Genomic DNA, 18,487 nt, shown 5'->3' with positions numbered 1-18,487 from the left:
TAGGTTAGGGCCGAGTCCTCCACCAGTAAACGGGTTACCTAGATAAGAATGTCAGTAAGGGGCATGCTTACTGATTAACCCATTAACCCTTTACATCCACAGTGCAGAGACTCATTCGCCACCAGCAGTCAGATGCTTTGAATTGCCACCACGGCATGCACCTGAGTGCCTGCTACCAACTGCCTGTGATAAGCGTCTCCCGGCCTGGGCCAGGGCCTGCACCTCATGCTTCTTTCCACACACTAACCCCCTGCCCAGGTCAGAATCCCCTCCTGCATCCAAATTCCCTTCCAGACCCGCACCCCTCCGCCTGCTCCCAAACCCCGCCCCCTCCATTCGGACTATCCTAGAAAAGCGCAGCCCGCGCCCTTTCCCCAAATGCTTGGAGCGGCCCCTTTGCAAGGTATTGCCCGGCCCTGCTCTAGAGGGCGGCGAGCTGCAGTCTCCCCCTGCCGAGGGCAGCCCCGCCCGCCGGGCAGTGAAAGGAGCGCTGCACGCCACGGCGCTTCCCCTGCCCGGCGCTCCCCAGGGCTCGGGCTCTGTGCTGCGCCCCCCCTGACACACCCCGGCCGCAGCTGGCCTCGTGCCCGCGGGGCTTCCCCTCCAGCCCGCCGCTGCGACCGCGCAATGCCCACGGGCTCTGCCTTGCGGGCGCGCACGCGCTCGGGGCGGCCCTGAGCCGAGGGACCCCGCGCTCGCGCCCCTTGGGGAGTCGCACTGGAAGCACGGCGGAGGGGGAGGGGCGTGCTCAATGGGTTTGCGCATGCGCGGGCAGAACCGTCTCTGTCGGGGCAGCCACGCGCAGTCACTCCAGCTTCGCCACGGCCAGAGCTCTCGCGAGAGCAGACGCCGCGCCCCCTCCCCCTTTAGCGCTCAGCCTCCAGCGAGTCCCGGGAGGTCAAACCGCCGCGTCCTTAGGACATCCCCGGTAAGTACGGAGCGAGCACGGCTCACGGCTCCCGCCCCCCGCCGGAGCTCGGCTCCCCGCCCCCCCCCCCCCCCGCGCTCTGCCGGGCTCAGGCCCCCCCCCCCGGTGCGCCAGGGAGGTGCCGCTGCTCCGGCCTGCGCACACGGCCCCGTCCCCGCTTCGTGCGCCGCTTCGGTTGCCGAGGCCTTCGGGAGCGCGCTCCGCTGGGCTTCCCCTGGGTGAGCTGCGCGTGCCGGGGGCGCGTTCCCAGCCCAGCTCCCGGGCGCTGCATGTGGCCCGGCCTTCACCCCCTTAACGACTCCGTGCGGACACTCTGCCGTTAATCAGCCAACGTGTGTCAGCGCCCTGCGGCTGAACAGCCGCGCGTGGTGCTCTTGTAGCCCTAATACAACATACACGTCGTGCTCGGGAGAGAGCCTGCAGGGCACAGACGCGCGGCTCGGTGTGACGCCTTCCTCGCTACTGACTTGCCTGGTGCCTTTTATGTAGCCTGTAGTAAAACTAGGCAAGTATGCAGTTGAGTTGATGTAGCCCGTTTGAGAGCCCCTGATCTGCATGATAGGAGCCGGTCAGTTTTGTACCCATGTCATGGCAAGGGAAAGTGAGTCCAGTGGTTATAAATATGGCTGTTCTTTTAAAAGGTACTTTTTGACAAACAAACTAAAGGAAGCAATTCCCTAGTTGATACGCTAAACAAAAAAGTGGGTGCACAATGTGAATGTACTAAACTGTTTACTCTGACCTACACAATTGAAAAATAATCCTTTAAAAATTGAGACTCATCAGCCTTTTATTATGGGATGTACTAAACCTCATTAAATTAAAGAATTTTGAAAATCTGATTTGTCTTTGTGTGGAACAGTTTCTTGTGTCCTAACCTACACAATCTTGTGTAAAGATAGTAGTATTCTTTATTATGTGGTCTTGGTAAATATATTTGAGTAAGTCAAAGATGATTTTTTTATCATACTTCTGAAAATTCTACCCTACATCTAATTGCCTAAAGTATAGCTGTGTGTGACATTGCAGCCCTGTAGCATAATGTGGACACATGCTATACTGACCAAAAGAGTTTTCTTTTGTGTAGGTTTCTCAAAAGATAGTGACTGGGTCCATGGATTTCTGTTGACATAGTTGCCTGTAGTGCAGGTTAGGACAGCATAGCTGTGTGGTTTTTTTCAGACCTGTGACAGCTATTTTGACCTTTTAAATGTAGGTCAAGTCTGAGTCATTGCGAGTCTGAGTTTGAAGCATTTTGGAAATTCTGTAGTGATTATAAATTTGATTTTTTTTTAAATACAGTGCTGTTAATGGGCATAGTGTTCTACAAAGAGTTTAAATCTAGTCTAGGTAAGACATGCAAGGTGTTTTTTTTTTTAAATTGCAGGTATATTACAGATGTGCTTAGTTTTGAAGGGAGGGTCAAAATAAGTAGCTATCTGATGTGGCTTTTGAAGGGGTGGAGAGAGGCTGCAGTGCAAACACGTGGTGGGGGGGTATGTTGCATGATTGAGGGGTAGATGCTTATTGGATAGAGCTCTGCAAATCAGTGGATATGCGTGCCTTATTTGTGCAGGACTCTACTTATGGACGTGTAGTACCAAGAAAAGTATAATTGGCAGAGCAGGGCCTTAGTACTGGGAAAGGATGCATTTTCATTGTAAGGTCATTCACAATGATAATATATTAAATCCCAATAATTTAACTACATTTTGAATGCTTCTCCCAGTAACCAGGTCACCACCACCTATTAAATTAGTGTTTATTTCAGACCTGCTGCTGGCTTCAGCAGCCTTCCCTACCTGCAGAGGGTCTTCTGGAGGAGTCCCCTGCCCTCAATGGGCTGGCCAGACACCAGTCAGATGGTTAAATGATTATACTTATATCCAGTTAATAGATATACCACCCTACTCTGAATGCTTCTCTTTTGTATTAAAACTAGAAGACTTACCCAGTGTTACCTGTGGGTAGGAGAGGTCTGTTCATGCTGGATGAGGAAACTGGCCTGGGCGCTTAGAGTGGCATTCAGTGGGGTGGAGCCCGGGGACTGTCTGGGGTGAGGGGCGGGGAGGCCCTACTGTAGCTTCTTTAATTATGGAGGCTTCTGTTTATAAGATACAATGTATATCAGAGGTCTTTAGGCCTGTGTTGGAGAGGAGTGCTGACACCATGTTTTGACAAATGTATGCTATTTACATTGAAAAATGCTTATAAGAGGGATTTCATTTTAAATTTTGCTACAGCACTTTTCCATTTGTTAAGAAGCTTTGTGGGGCCCGTGTTCTGGAATAGGTGCTTGAGAAGAACCACAATATATTGCTCTTATAAGGAGAGACAGGCAACTTGGTCTTTTGATATACACAGGCATTAGCAACCTAAACAGCTTTCAACAGTAGCTCATTTAAATAATTGTAGAAACCAATTATTGATAACCATAGTCAACAAGCATCTGACGAAGTGGGTCTTTGCCCACGAAAGCTTATGCTCCTACACTTCAGTTAGTCTATAAGGTGCCACAGGACTCCTCGTCGCGTAGTCAACAAGAAATAGTAATGCAGAAATAATTTTATTAGTGGGAGTGCTGAAAGCCAGTTCTCTTACACTTTTCCATCCCAGCTGGGGAGGAGGGGAGGGAGGGAAGGGAATGTAGAGCCCTGGGGCTGGCATGGGAGGCAGTAGGGGGTGCTACTGCATCTCCCACACCCTTAGGTCCCACAGTTGTCCCAGGGCTCACTGCCCTGGGCCATTTAAATTGCTGCCAGAGCACCAGATTACATCCTTCAAGCAGCATTGAGGCCTGGGGGAGAGGGAGTACTGCTGGCTGTCCTCAGCTCTGTCCTTTCTGCCCTTGGCTCTACTACTTCGATGAACTCAGCCTTCCCCGCTCCATTGTCCCAAGGCCTACAGAGGCTGTTGGCTCTGCTGTATGTATATTTTGTGTTTCATAAAATTGTTTCAGGAACTGCACCCAGAAAGTACTTCATAACTTTTATAAAACGAGTTGGAATTACAGGGAGGGTCTTTTATGTACCAGTTAAACAGATCTGACATACTCTAGGCTCTACAATTTTATTAGTTTTACCTATTCCAAATTTTTATCATTAGCTGGTGTAAATCACACTCTAAAACAGAATTTGTGAACTATGCATTTTACACTTATTCCCTGAAATGAATAAAGATAATATCAAAACATCTTAAAATTATGCCCATTTCCCCAACAGTGGTTATTTCCCTGGTTTTAAAATAATCATTAAAGTAGGCACATAGTAAAATAATTGGACCGAGTCTTGTGCATACTGTGGCGTGGGCAGTATTAACTAGTGCACAGTATGCTAAAAGCAAAGTTGTCCTAGGAAGGAACTTACTTCATGGTTTGATACTGAGAGTAGTGGGTTGTGAATGGTATAAGACTGATAGCTAACTCTTGGGGAATATGGTCCCTGCTCTCAAGCCAATTATTTTTGTCCTTTCCGAGTGGACAAGTAAAATTTTGACATGGACAGATTTTCTTTATTACATGAAAAACTAAAGTACAGATCTTTTTGAGGAAAATTGTTTCATATTTGTTAGCAAAACCACTACAGTGATTGCATGCTGGGCCCTGAGCAACTGTTAGTGTGCAGGTTTGTCAAAGAAAATGCCAACTCTTAATTTCTAAAAGTTTGGCACGTCTCTAAACAATCCACTTGCTGTTTTTAAAGTCCCCTAATGTAGTTTTTCCCCTTTGCATTGTCCTGTTGGACAGAGGTTAGAAGTCCATAAAAGTTTAAGGCGTGTCTCCAAAGCCGAGAGCAGTGTTCAGCAGCAGAACTGTGCTGTTCTTTCTGCGTAGCAACCATGCATGTAGAGTCTTGCAGAATCCACTTCCACAGAAGCTTATTTTAATAAAAATTTATTAAATCTTAAAAATCCCAAATCTGTGGTCTCTGCTGTTCTCTCAGCTTTGTGCTGCAGCCACCCTCGGCTTTACGTGTGTCAGCATTCCGGTCTAGTGTTTCAATGAGAGCTGCTCTTTGCATACTCGGTGGTTGTTGTTTCAGGCGTTTCTTTGGTGCACCCATCAGCCCCTCCTCTCTGTGCAGACGTGCAAAACTGAGTATCAGCTGTGGCTGCCCTGGCCACGTGGGGCTCGAGGGGTGGGTTTTGGAATCTGCTCAGTGCTCACAACTGATAAATTTGCAGGAGTGACAGAAGTCCGCGAGAACTTGGGCTCGACAAACAGAAGACAGTAAACAGGTAGGACGGAAAGGCTTGGCTTTCAGACTGCAGGGATGTAACATGAAGTCAGTGACATGGGAGTATGGTTTAAATATTTGCATATAACATTTACTATGAGGACTTGTGATTGCATGGATTTATTTAAGCATGTTGTGTTTCTTATGTTGAGAATAGAATGAGAACGAGACTTGGTTAAACAGCTCCAGAAAAGTCTCCGGTTTCTAGACCCTTTTTTAGCAGAATTATTTAATTTCATTGTTGTGTGAAAAATTCATGTGTTCCTGCCTCTCACCTAAAAACTGTTCTGTGCATTCCAAGCAGATGGGTATTTGGAACAGGATTGCAATTTTGTTTAAAAGAGGTTTTAGGTGAATTCTAGAAAGCTTATGAATCAGAGGATGCTGAAAGAGAAAACATTAACAGTTAGTTCAGCAGCAACTTTAGTTATTAACAATTGCAGGATCAAAGTGCAGTTTTAGCTAATGTGGTGTTTTCATCCTACAAGTTATTATAAGTCATACAGACTCTTCTCTGTACATTTTTATGACCGTATATAGTCTTTCATGCAGTTATTGAAAGACATAAAAATGCTAATTGCAATCTAGAAAATTTTAAAATACAAAATTTGTAAAAGAGCTGAACTGTGCTACTCTTTGTGATTTTTGAAGTGCATAACGTCTTAATGGCTTTGTATCCATGACACAATTGAAACAGTGGCAGATACAGTCAGTATAATGTAGGAAAGTGGCCTTAGTTTGCTGTAGCTTAAGCTAGGTAATTGTGGGCCAAGAACATTTATGAAGATTGCCATTTAATCTTTAACAGCAACTCCTCTTTTGAATGAGAGCATGGGGGAAGGGCATGATAATTTGTGTTAATTTATTTGTATTACCTTTACACCTTTAGTAACTTGAGATAATCAGGAAAGTTAAACCAATGTGAATATGCTCTCCAATTAAGGATGTTAAATTGCAGTTATCTGGCTAATCGTGCAATCGATACAATTTGTATTGACTACATGATTAGTCAATAAGGGGTTGCAGCAGGGGTTGCTCTTGGAGCCTAGACTGAGCAGTCCTGTCTCATGCTGGCTCCTGGAGCCACCTGAGCTGCAGCTCTGCATTTTAAATGTATCAGAGGGGTAGCCATGTTAGTTTGAATCTGCAAAAGCGACGAGGAATCCTGTGGCACCTTATAGACTAACTGAAGTGTAGGAGCATAAGCTTTCGTGGGCAAAGACCCACTTAGTCAGATACATGCATGAAAATGAGGTGCAGTGATATTCATCGCCATGCCTCATTTGCATATGCTCTAGCGCAAGACTGGGCAGCGTAGCTGTAGCCATAGCATTGTTCTGATAGGGGCAGCTTTGTAGAGTAGAGGTGAATTGGGAGACGTGGAGGTAAAATACATGAGGCCTGCCTATGCTATAGCTTTCAGCTCCACAACTGGTAATGCTGGTGGAAGGGTTTTGAAATATGACGATGAAATGGCTGTCTCAGTCACTTCTGGGTGGTTGCATTTTGTTAGTACTCTGTATATGTAGTTTAACTTTAAAATATTTTGAAAGATGGTATCTAAGGTGGTTGCAAAATGTTTTGGACACAAAGTACTAAACCAGTCAGTGATATTTAAAGCTAGATGGTGTTAGTCCAGTTACAGCTGAAGTACTGAAAGGGTTGTTTTTTCCTAAAAGGTAGCAAAATTGACAGTGAATGTCAGCCATGCAGTTGACAAGTGTATTGTCAATTTTATTCTTCTAAAATGTGTAAGATGCAAAATATAACCTGTATTGGTTTTGTGTTTAGTAGACGTGCAAAACCAGTGCAACTTTCTCCAAACCTTTTTAAGCTCACTATTATTTATTACTGTTTACAATTGAAAGGTAAATCCTTTTTGTTTATATTGATATGTATATGTTTGATTCTGTTCTTTCCACTCCAGCTCATCTGATGAAATTATAATTCTATATATATTTTTGTTAGTCTCTAAGGTGCCATAGGACTACTAGTTTTTATTATGTATACAAACATAACATTTGCAGAATTTTTAAAAAATCACACTCTCTTCTGGAAAAAATTGGTAGGCAAGATTACTGTAAGTTAGTGGGTGCATTTAATAGCACTTTAAAATATAACTAAGGGGCAGTGCCCCCTACTCTCGTGGGGGGTAGGCAACACTGGCTGTCCCCACCATTACTGGCCAGGGCTGGGCTGCAATGTTGCCAGCCCGGGCCCCTTCTCCCATCCTGCTTGGGCCCTTTCTTCCCCCTCCCACCATGGATTAATCCTAAGGCCCTTCTCCCCCCTCCCCCCGGGCTAACTCCACACCAGGTCTGGCCCTTTTACTCCCTGACCTTCAGGGGGTTTTCTTAGGCCAAAGCCACGGCCAGGCCAGGATGTTCGGGGGGTTGAGCTGGGTTGAAACCCTGGCGTGGCCAGGCCCAGCCCTCTCCCCCCCTCTTCCCTGGCTGCTGTAGGGGCTGGGCCAGGCCAAGTCTGGCTTGGCTCTCTCTCCCCCTGATTGCAGGGGAGGCAGCCCCTGCTCTTTCCCCCCCAGCCAGGGGGCAAGGGGTGTGGCACTGTGAGTGTTCTTCTGTTATAGGGCAGGACACACCACTCGCAACAGCTGCAGCAAGAGCAGTGTGCTCCAGCTCCAGCCCTTAGAGGTCCGTAGCCAGCCAACCTGGAGCAGTATAGTGCAATTGGTCTGGCCGGACTAGAGCACTCGTGCCCCTTCTACCCTATGGCGTGGCACAGTTGACCTGGCTGGACTGGAGCACACTGATCTTTTTCAGCAGTACTGCTGCTTAGCCAGCCATTCCCCATTTTATATCTGCATTTGATATTTCCTTTCTTAGGTATAGTACTTTGCATTTATTGAATTTTGTCTTGTTCATTTCAGAAATGGACTTATTCTCCCAATTTGTCAAGGTGGTTTCAAATTCTGGTTTTCCAAAGTGCCTGTGAATCCTCTCACTTTGGTGTTATCTGTAAATGTTAAAAACATACGCTCCACTCCATTATCCAAATTGTTAAAGTGTTGAATAGTGTCAGACCAAAGATAGACCAAATAGATGAGCCCTTCCAGTTTTACAATGAACCATTCCTTGAGAATGGCCTTTCATCAGTTAGTTATGCAGTCATAGTAATTTCTTCAAGACCACTTTTCTCTAGCTAGCTTACGAGACTGTCATGTGTGATTGTGTAAAAAGCGTTACTGCAGTCAAGCTTTGTCATATCTACAGCTTCTTCCCTATTAGGCCAGTAACACCATCAAGGAAATTAGATTTGGTTTGACATGATTTATTCTTGAGAAAACCATGCTGGTTATTCGTTATTACGTTATTATTTTCTAGGTGTAACTGAGCCCACCTGCCCAAGACTGAAGCCTTAGAACATCAATTCAACACTGGGCAGTGGGGCTTGGGCTTTGGCCCTGGCAAGTCTAGAACAGCTCTGTGACACCATTAAAATGATGTCATGACCCACTTTGGGATTCCAGTTCGCAGTTTGAGAACTGCTGGTGAATTTGGACATGCTGAACAAGTTACTGGACACTAATTTCTTCTACCAGCATTTTATTTTGAGTCTTTTGAGCTTTAAGAAAGTAGCAAATTATTATTACCGAGAGAGCAGAAATAGCTGACTCTTCAGAATATGTCTTCCTCATTCTTATCCTTTCACCAACTTCTTGAAATGTAAGTTTCACTTTTAAAACAGAATTTCCTTGTGGTTTAGGAACACTGTCGAGAATGAGCCCACCACAAGATAAGAGTGGAAACACCTACAGTAAGGAGCCCCTTGTGAAGTGCCTTCAAGCTAAGAAAGACTTGGAGACAGCTATTGCTGGAATTGTCAAGGCTGAACAACAAATTAAAGTCAACTGGAGAGAGGTATTTAAAATGTACTTTTAAAAAACCCAATATTTTGCCAGTTTTTACCACAATTTTGATTGGTAGTTTTGCAAGATACTTTTTGAGACAATAAGGTTAAGTCTGTCACAATATTAAGGCTACAGTATAGTCATGGGCATTTTTAGTAAAAGTCATGGATGGATCACAGGCAATAAACAAAAATTTGTGGTCTATGATCTGCACGTCTTCTACTTCAAATACCCTTGATTAAATTGGGGGTGAAGGGAAGAGTGATGTACCCAAAGGGGCTGTTGCTTGTGGGAGGGAGGACCCAGCTGCTTGGGTGGGTCAAGGGTCAGCCACACTGACTACTGCAGAAGTCATGGAAAGTCACAGAAGGAACAGAGCTGTAACCATCATCTCGCTGTTATTTAACTATAGCTCTTATAAAACGTAAGTATTTGAGCATTGCTAATTTCACTAGGCAAAATAAAAAGTGCAGTTTCTCAACATCCAATCTCACGAGCCTGTTTTCTGTTGGTGTCTTGGTTTTATTAATAGCTTTTTATTTGTAATGGTTTTTTAAAGTATTTGTACTAATGTGTAAATTGTCCTATGATATGTGAAGGTTGGTGGCTTTGGTGTGTTCTGTGAACAAAGACATTTCAAGTTTATAGTTTAAGGTGATTGTGATTACAGGTTGAACCTCTCTCAACTGGGACTTTCTGGTCTGGCTATTACTGGACCAGAGAGACCCAGTGGAGGGCCAGAGGCAGGAGCCCTGCTGGGACTGGGAATCCAGCTAGGCTGCCTGCAAGGGAATCTGACTGAGCTGGTGGGTAGGGCAGTCAGAATACCAGTGGGCTTCAGTGGGACAGCAGTCAGCTGTGATGGGACCAGGAGCTCTGGTGGCGGGGCTGCTGCAGCAGCGCTGGCAGGGCCAGGAGCTCCAGCGGTGGGACTGCAGGGCTGCTGCAGCAGGGCTGGCGGAGCCAGATGCCCTGGCAGTGGCGCTGGTGTTGCCCAGGTAGGGGTGGCAAGGTGGGGAACCCCGGTGGCTGAGCAGAAGTCTGCCGTGGGAAGAGGGAGAAGTGCGGGAGTCCTGGCGACAGGACTGTGGGCTGGTGGGGCCATGCACTGGTGGTGAGGCAGTGGTTTGCTGCAGTGAAGCTGAAAGCCCCAGTGGCAGGGCGGTGAGCTGCTTGCCCCTGGGAAGCATGCTGGGAGGACAGACTAGGAGCAGAGCTGGGCTGGGGGGGACGGGAGGGGAGAAATGATCTCCCTTGGTTTTGCAAAATCCCTCATTCGAGACCCCTCAGGTCCCCAGGGTGCTGGACCAGGGAGGTGCAACCGGTAGTACAAACATAATAGTATTTAATCCTAGTGGCAAATAATTATAGGGTGGGTTTCCTCCTTTTTCCTTCTCTCCCCACCCCCAAACATTGGGCATGCTCTGGTTTTAACTACTCAGCAGACATTCCAGAAATATTCAGCGGAGCTGGTATTTATCTTGCAGGTCAAAGCTCAGATTCACAGCTGCATCAGTCGTCATATGGAATGTCTGCGCAGTCGTGAAGTTTGGCTGCTTGAACAGGTAGATCTGATTCAGCAGCTCAAAGAGGAAACCTTACAACAGCAAACACATCAACTTTACTGGGTAAGATTTGTGTGTGACTTAGTTTAGCTTTACTGGCCCTTTCAAATAAATTGGTCTTTCTGATATGTACTTATGGTAAAGTACAAATCTTGAGTAGGTATATTACGTGTCATGTATTACGAATTTAAATTTGATCATGCGGTGCCTTTATTGCAACTAAGGCAATAATATTGTTTGTTATTTTTCATATAGTTGCTGGGACAGTTCAATTGTCTTATTCACCAACTGGAACACCCCCATAGTAATGATCTAGTCAATCAGATTTCAGTGTGCCTGGAGAGGTAAATACTACATTACATGATATAAATAAGATTGCTATTCATTTTAGCTTTACATTGGGTTTAAACTGTTTTCTGGTCATAACCTCTGTAGTTCATCTCTTCTACATAATTATCTTTTTGTGAATGTATGCGTAATGCTTTATATAATGAGCTTTTTTTAGCAATCACTAACAAAAAAATTGTGAAATTTTCAAAACAGTTTAGTATAGAAGATCTGTGTAGTTAAATACCCAGGTTTGCTTGGAAAAATCTCAGTGTAAGAATTTTAAATAGATTCTTTAAAGAAAAGTCAGAATACCATAAATGATAATGCAAGCACACCTGTTTGTGCAAGTTAAGCTTTGATGTCATTTGATTTATGAGTCAGGGTAAGTTGGGAAATGAGTTTGTTTTGATGGATATTACATTTTCCCCCTCCCCTGTTTTTACTGTTTATGGCCTTGGATGGACATATATATTTTGGTTATTAAAAAAAAAAAACTAAAGCAAATTAGTTCAGCTTTGTGGCTGTTTGCAGGAAAGCCAATTAAAACTTTTATACAGATATTGGCTCACTTTGTATAAGTTTAAAGCTTGTGAAAGATTTAACTGAACTTATGGGCGAATTTCAATTTTTATTTAAGACCTCCTTAATTCTTTTAGATTTGGCAGTCTAACTCTCAAACCAGAAGAGTCTTCAAACTTGAACTTTGAGGCTGATGCATCTTTTCTTCGCCAGGCTATCATGTCCTTTGGCTCAATTAAAACCCTTGTGAGTACCAGCGCTTTTGTAATAAAATCGCTGTAGGAAATCCTTGATTCAGATATTTTTAAGGGGAGAGGGTGTCTTCAGAGCCTTTGTCATTTATTCAAGTGGCTTCATTTTAAAGCTCTAGTTGAAACATATTTGTGTGTTCATATTACAGTTTTAGACACATAGCAACTTTTTTTCCACTTCAAAAAGTCTAACTCAAATATATTAATTATGATCACATGGGCAAGATGCAATTATTAATACACAGTAATAACAAAACCCAAGCTATTGATGACTGCAAAAAATTAGTTTTAAAAAATCTCAGCTACATCTGCAACCAGTCTAGATATGTAAAGTTTGGAGAAGCAGCCTCCCTAACATATATGTTTAATTCACATACAAACAATTTTGGCAGAGATTGATTGAGAGGTTTGGGTGACTGGTAGGGGTGAAGGGTGAGCAGGTATGTGCGCTTTCTCTTTGCTTACAACTTACAAAAGGAAGTCCCCACATTAAATTCCAACAATGTCACTTAAAAAGATACATGCACATTAATGCACAAGTAATTTTGTTAAATTGCTCTAGATTAAAATTTGCCATGACATCTTTATTTTGAAGGGTTTTCCCTCACTCCCTTAAATACAGTTCAGTAACCTTGGAGTTAGTGGTATAAAAAAGTTCACTAGTTCTAACTGCCTTTAATGCTGTTTCATTGTTAAGTCTTAATTTTTAAATGTTTGGTTTTAAAGTTGAGTTTAAAAAATGCGGGCAGTGATTATTCATCTTTTTTTTTATTTTATTTTTTTTTAAAGCAAACTCCTGAGAGAGAGTGTGCTCCTTCTCCTTGGATGTCGGTGCAGAACTGCCCACTGGCCCAGCATGAGCAAGTAAAATAAATATTTGTCTTCTGCAAGAATGACATAACTAAAGATAGTATAGGCATAATATTGCTATTTGTCAACTTTCCTAACTGGTAATTTGTATGATGGCAGTTCAGGTATTGCAGTTTGAGTATTTAGTAACAACCTAGCATGTTTTATGTCACAATGAAATGCCTATTGGATGAATGTTCTAGTTTTCTTTTGAAATCTTCCCTTACATCAGTTCCTCAAATATGAACTTGAGTTAATTTATCCCTTGGGGTGGAATGGGGCAGCTCCAGCTTGGCTCTAGTTGAAATGCTAGAGGATAAATGCCAGACAGGGATTTGAACCATTCTAGTTGTATTGCAATAGGTCAGCTAGGAGGCACCGTGGTGGGACCAGCACAGGACAGCAACCAAGACCAAGATATTTTTTCATGTAGATGAAGCGATTGTACGATCTAAAGCGCTATAATGATCATAGGTTCCAGTCTAATGTGTGTCATGCAGACTAACTGTACACATAACTGTTCTCAATCCAGTTTCTAGATAATTAGAAACAATTGGAAATGTAAACTACATTAGCAGTAAGTTGGTTTTCTGCTAGATGACTGAGACACTTTTTAGATGATGGTATGAGAAGGGACTTCTGTGGTTCTTTTGGTTACTAACTGTTCGTATATATTAGGAATGATAAAATGTGTTTACTCAGGTATACTTGTAACTGCTGAAAATTTCACCTGTTACATGCAGGGCGACAGATGGCTCCCTGGGAGCCAGTGCTTGCAGGAGCTGGCTTTTCAGTGGGCTCTTCATGTGCACTGGCTCCCACCAACCCCCTCTGCCTTGCTGCCTATGATACAGAGGCAGCAGTTTGAGGGGAGGTGGCTCTGTGGGACCTGGTGTGCGCCGGGAGCCTGCATGTAACCGGAAGGTTAACCGATGAGCCCAGGCTCATCTGTTAACTGTGTACACGGTTACACTTTCACATATTGGACATGTGCTAAGATTCTCAGTCTATTTTCACATATTGGACATGTGCTAAGATTCTCAGTCTATTGCCTCTGCAATGAAATAGTTATTTTTATAACGTGTGTGGTTTTTTTTTTTTTTTTTTTTTTTTAAGCAGAAACTGTTGTCTGGAATATTGGGTTCCTCACTCAGTGACTGGCTACTTGGAAGCAAATCTTCTAGCATTTGCCGTGCTCCATATGTTCCCAGTGCCAACCCTGATGACTGGCTTATGAAAAAACATGTACCAGAAATGAGCCAGGTATGCTCTTCCTACACTAAATAAGATGTATTAAAGAGGAATGTTGTATCATGCTGCAGTTGTAATTGGAAAGGTGGGGAGCACATCCGTTTTACATTTCTGGGCTTACCTCTTTCTTGATTCTCAAAATATTGTGATCTGTTGCTGTAGAAATAATAAATGTTTGTTTTGTTTTTGTTTTAAGGATTTAAACTCTTCCAAAGTCTGTTACTTTGAGGAAGCCTGGGGAAGTCTGAAAGATTTGGAAAACTGGCTCCTGCAGAATCAGCAAAGAGAAGAAGCTTCTGAAAAAATAGATCCTCATAAGCACAAGAGCTCCAATTCCATTCCCTGCTCCTCCTTTTCCACTGAAAAGATGGATGAACTGGAGTTGCTTGAGCAAGAAGAGATGGACTTTTCTGACTGGCTACTTGCTCCTTCTGACACAGAAAATGGAAGTAGTGCCTCAGAAGAGAAATGGGAGTGCATGTTTAAACCTTTTAGGGAGGAATATAACATAAATGATTGGCTTCCCAGAGCTGACTCCTGCACTAACTGTCATGGCAACCAGGCCCAGGGTGTAGAGATAGAGAACCTTGGAAATCTTAAGTGCCTGAATGAGCATCAGGATGTGAAGAAATCACCCATAGTATCCACTAATAATGTCTGGCTTCTGCAGCACCCACAGACTCCATTTAAAGTGCAAGACGTGTGCAAAGCAAATGAGCCGTGCACTAGCTTTTCAGATTGTGTGTGTGATGAAAGCTGTGAAAAGGAAGCTCTGTGTAGATGGCTCCTGAAGAAAGAGGGGAAGGATAAAAACGGCATTCCAGTAAGCCAGACGCCTGTAGTGAACCCTGAGCCAGAGAAGACTAAATCTGCTGTCAACATCTGGCTTCATCCCTCCAGTCAGTTTACAGAGGCGTCTGCTACTACCACAGTGAAATTGGATAGTTCAGTGAAGGTTATAGAACCTCTGAAGGCATTGCTTGAGAGTCCATTGACAACTTGGCTAGTCAAATCAGAGCACAAAGCAGCAAGCACAGAAGAAAAGGCAAAAAGAGAGAAGTCAGAAGTTAGCTTTAAAAGTCCCTTTGTAGAGCTCCTGGCCCCGTTCCACCTTCCTCTGAATGTCAATAGTTGGGTGTTTTCCTCAGAGAATATAGAAAACATCAGCCAGCCTCCAGTGGAAGATAAATGGCTGCTACGCAAGAAGGCACAAGTGAGCATGGCCTTTGATCTTTGTTCCTAAATAATGTATTAAGCCAGTATAATTACCAGTGTTACTTCTTGCTATGTTTACACCAAACTCAGGTTTTTAAAAAAAAGTCTTTTCTCCTTGGTGCTCAACCACTATTTTAATGTGCTTAAATAAAATTGAACTCACTATTGAAATCCAGCTAACTTTGGAAAGCAAGTATAGCCAAAATTCATCTCCAGAAATATTAGATGTAATTTTCTCTAATGACATATGGGAAAACTAACTTAGATGCATTTTGGACATAATTACTAAGGACTCTGCCTTTTTTCAGGACTATGGGCTTCCTACAGTTTGTGATCTTTTTGCCTGTATGAAACTGAATGGTGATAGAGAAAAGTGGCTGTACCAGACTCCTTTACAGGTAGGATTAATCCATTGCAAAAATGCATTTCTATAAACACAGTTGTGCTTTCTATAATCCTTAATGATACCTACATTTAAATATTAAAAGCAGCCTACAATTTCCTTTCTGTATCTAATAGCTCAGCCTTCTCCACTGCCACCTGCTCCTTCACTGTTCTCTCTCTCTCACCCTCTTCCACCAGAGGATGTTGAGGGAATCATTCCCATGTTAGTAAATTGATATTAAATATTTAATCTTTATATGGTTTGTGGTAAACTTGGGATTTTCTTAATTTTTATGCATTTGATTGTGCGTGTGCTATACTTTGACAGAATCCTATATTTGATATTTGGCAGAAGAACATACAGTAATTCCTGATTTAACATGTGCCCGCGTAACACGTTTTCATGATAGAACTTTTTTTAAGGGAATGTTTTTTGAATTACACAACCGTCCCCTGAATAACATGATTTCCCCAGCCAGGCCCATTGCAAAGCGGCGGAGGATTCGCCGCTCCTTTCGCCACTGACTCCCCCTCGACGGACGCCTTGCCCCCTCTCCTCAGCCCCCGCCTGCAGGCCAGCAGCTGAGTTTCCCCAACTGGCCCATTACCTGCGGCTGCACGGGGCTTCCTCCGCCTCCCTGCAAAGTGGTGGAGGGTTCGCCACATGCTGCACCATTCCCCGGCGACCCCCCCCCCCCCCCCCCCCCCCCCCCGCCGAATGCAGTGCAAGTCCTGGCAGACCTGTTACAGGGGCATACTCCCAACCTAATCCCCTTTCCCTTCCCCAGAGCCAAACCCCTCCCCTCCCTGCTTTAACTCAGTCCCCTTTTTCCCCCCAACCTTATGTCCTGGTCCCAACAGACACCACCGCTTGAAACACAACCTCCACCTTTTCCATTATTTTCAGTGGGAAAATTGACCCTGCATAATACGTTTTCACTTAACACGATCATTTTCTGAAACATATCTATAGTGTTAAATGAGGAATTACTATACTCAGTTTTTAGCTTCCTGGAAAGTACCATTGCTGGCAAGGGAACAGCAAACCCATAAATACCAAGAAAAGTAGCTCCAGAAATAGTATCTTTACATAAAGCATTTTCTGTATCACTTTTGTATACTCTTCTTTTGGAGTATTACTTTCTTTTGCCAAAGAACAAAATAAAATAACTGCATTCTGAATTGTTTTGTTCTAGAAGTAAAGAAACTGAAGAATTAGAACAAGTCACATTCCTGCTGATTGCCACAAATCCACAGTGTCATTGCAGTCTGCTGAATCATCGTGTTTGCATCTGATGAGTCTGCTTTATTTTTCTTCCAAACTTCTAAGTATAAAGACAAACTATAGTTATATGTAACTGAGTCCTGGTGCAGAAAATGCCTTGGTTATAAATGACTCCTGAGTGCAGGCCTGCTGAATATAAGCACACTGGTACAATAGGCATTTGTAAGATTGTATCTTTTATGGGCCTGTGTGAAGCTTCTTTTATGGGTTGTCATTTGAAGCTTGGAACAATTGTAAAATGAAATGTCTTTGTTGTGAAACCTGCATCTCTGGTGTTTGGACTGTATTATAGTTTTGCAGTTTCCTTACCCAAAGGTTGTCCTTCATGTTCTGAAACTTTATCCTGAGAAGAATTCCATCTTTTTTAGATTTATTCCTTTGTTGGAAGCAATTACGTTTTGTTGTTGCTTGCATCCTATGTGCAACTCAGCCCTCAGCCAAGGCTGTTAAATGTGTTCTAGTTTTTGAAAGAACACTTTTTTTTTTTTTTTTGCCCCAACACATGAGAACTGTGAGGTGTATTTTTAAAAAGACCTTCCTGTCCAGTTTTTCCTGTAAATGAGATCTTCCGCTGCAGAGAACTGAGACAGATTTGACCTAAATCTTTTAAAATTGCTTTTAAACTGACAACTTTTCAGTGCTGTTAGTCTTTGTGAATCAGTAGACTCTGAAGCTAGTATGTGCCCAGTATTTGATGTAATAGTTGCAATTTTAGTGAAATAATTTGGCGTACAAAAACATCTTTTCTTAGGCTAATTGGCAGTTAACTGCTAGTAGTCATGTTTCCTTAGCTGATTCATGGACAAAATTATAAATAAAAAATCTCAAATATTAGAGAGCCTTAGTGTGTTTTCTAGCTGGTGATCTGCATGGATCCCACCATATTTTAGGATAACTATCATTTTGGTATCAGAATTGGAAAGCGGTGTCACGCTGTGATTGTTATAGCCTAGATCTCCTTTTAGTATACATTTTATTAAACCCTTATGGAACCTTGCATAGTCTAAAGCCATTGGTGTACAAGGTGCAAATAGGCAGCAGGCTTGCTAGTTTGCATGAGGAATTAGCAAAGCTAAAATTTCCTCTGTTCGTTTGTATTCTCTAAAAATCATCAAGAAAGTTAATGTTTTCTTAAAGGTTGTCTGGAGTAAAAATGACCATCTTTTCAGTGCAGAAAGGAAGTCTTGATAGGATTTAAACCACTTGCCTAGTGCTACACAGCAATAAAGTACTAATGTGGTATCAGCTATGCTAACAGCCTGTTAACTGATGTTTTACATAATCTTGGTATTTTGCACACTGAAAACAAACTCCATAAGGGCTTAAGACCACTTGCGACCTCTTATTTTAATAGTTTGAGATGTCTACTGAAATCACAAAGTGTTTTGATCTTCTGTTTTTAGCTGACCATGTCACCAGATGCTTCATGGAATGACTAACTTCAGTGATAGCTTGTCTTAGTTAGCAATTAAATTTAATGATGTCTGACAAGTTTATAAAGGTGAGTTATTTTAGTCAGTGAGTGCTACCTTTATATTCAATTCATTATGCCTTAACTTTCTCACTGTATTAATTTGCTTTTCACAAAACCTCAATTTAGTTAATACTAATAAATATTTATGCAAAGTGTTGATTAGTCTTTTCCATTAAAAACATGGCAGCCAAAAGTGGGTGTGGTGGTTTTTATTGCTTTGTGAAAAGGTTTATTTGGGGAATTTTGAAAAGTCACTCAACTTTTTGTAACTTAGATTTGTACTGTTTTTTTCTATAGCCTCCATACTCATGTGGAGCAAGTATTTGACAGATT

General features: G+C 42.9%; 1 protein-coding gene across 4 annotated transcripts; it reads left to right on the top strand.

The window, feature by feature from the left end:
* Window positions 1-770: 770 nt before the first annotated feature.
* Window positions 771-18,347, top strand: NCOA4 (nuclear receptor coactivator 4). Of its 4 annotated transcripts, XM_075934814.2 has the most exons (11): window positions 805-928; window positions 5,111-5,164; window positions 8,887-9,041; window positions 10,519-10,659; window positions 10,852-10,940; window positions 11,583-11,691; window positions 12,486-12,560; window positions 13,662-13,808; window positions 13,993-15,009; window positions 15,320-15,409; window positions 16,592-18,347. In XM_075934814.2, exons 3-11 carry the CDS (start codon window positions 8,901-8,903, stop codon window positions 16,595-16,597), a joined length of 1,815 nt encoding a protein of 604 aa, XP_075790929.2. In that variant the 5' UTR covers window positions 805-928; window positions 5,111-5,164; window positions 8,887-8,900; the 3' UTR covers window positions 16,598-18,347. The 4 variants fall into 4 exon arrangements, with proteins under 4 accessions (XP_075790930.2, XP_075790931.2, XP_075790928.2 ...); XM_075934815.2 differs by lacking the exon at window positions 5,111-5,164 and having other exon boundaries at window positions 771-928; window positions 13,665-13,808; XM_075934816.2 differs by lacking the exon at window positions 5,111-5,164 and having other exon boundaries at window positions 771-928; window positions 16,595-18,347.
* The last annotated feature ends 140 nt before the right edge of the window (window positions 18,348-18,487 follow it).

Source organism: Pelodiscus sinensis, chromosome 8, assembly GCF_052426305.1.
Source record: "Pelodiscus sinensis isolate ZL-2025 chromosome 8, ASM5242630v1, whole genome shotgun sequence".
In the NCBI taxonomy this organism is placed as follows: Eukaryota; Metazoa; Chordata; order Testudines; family Trionychidae; genus Pelodiscus; species Pelodiscus sinensis.
This window is presented reverse-complemented; position numbering and strand designations above follow the sequence as displayed.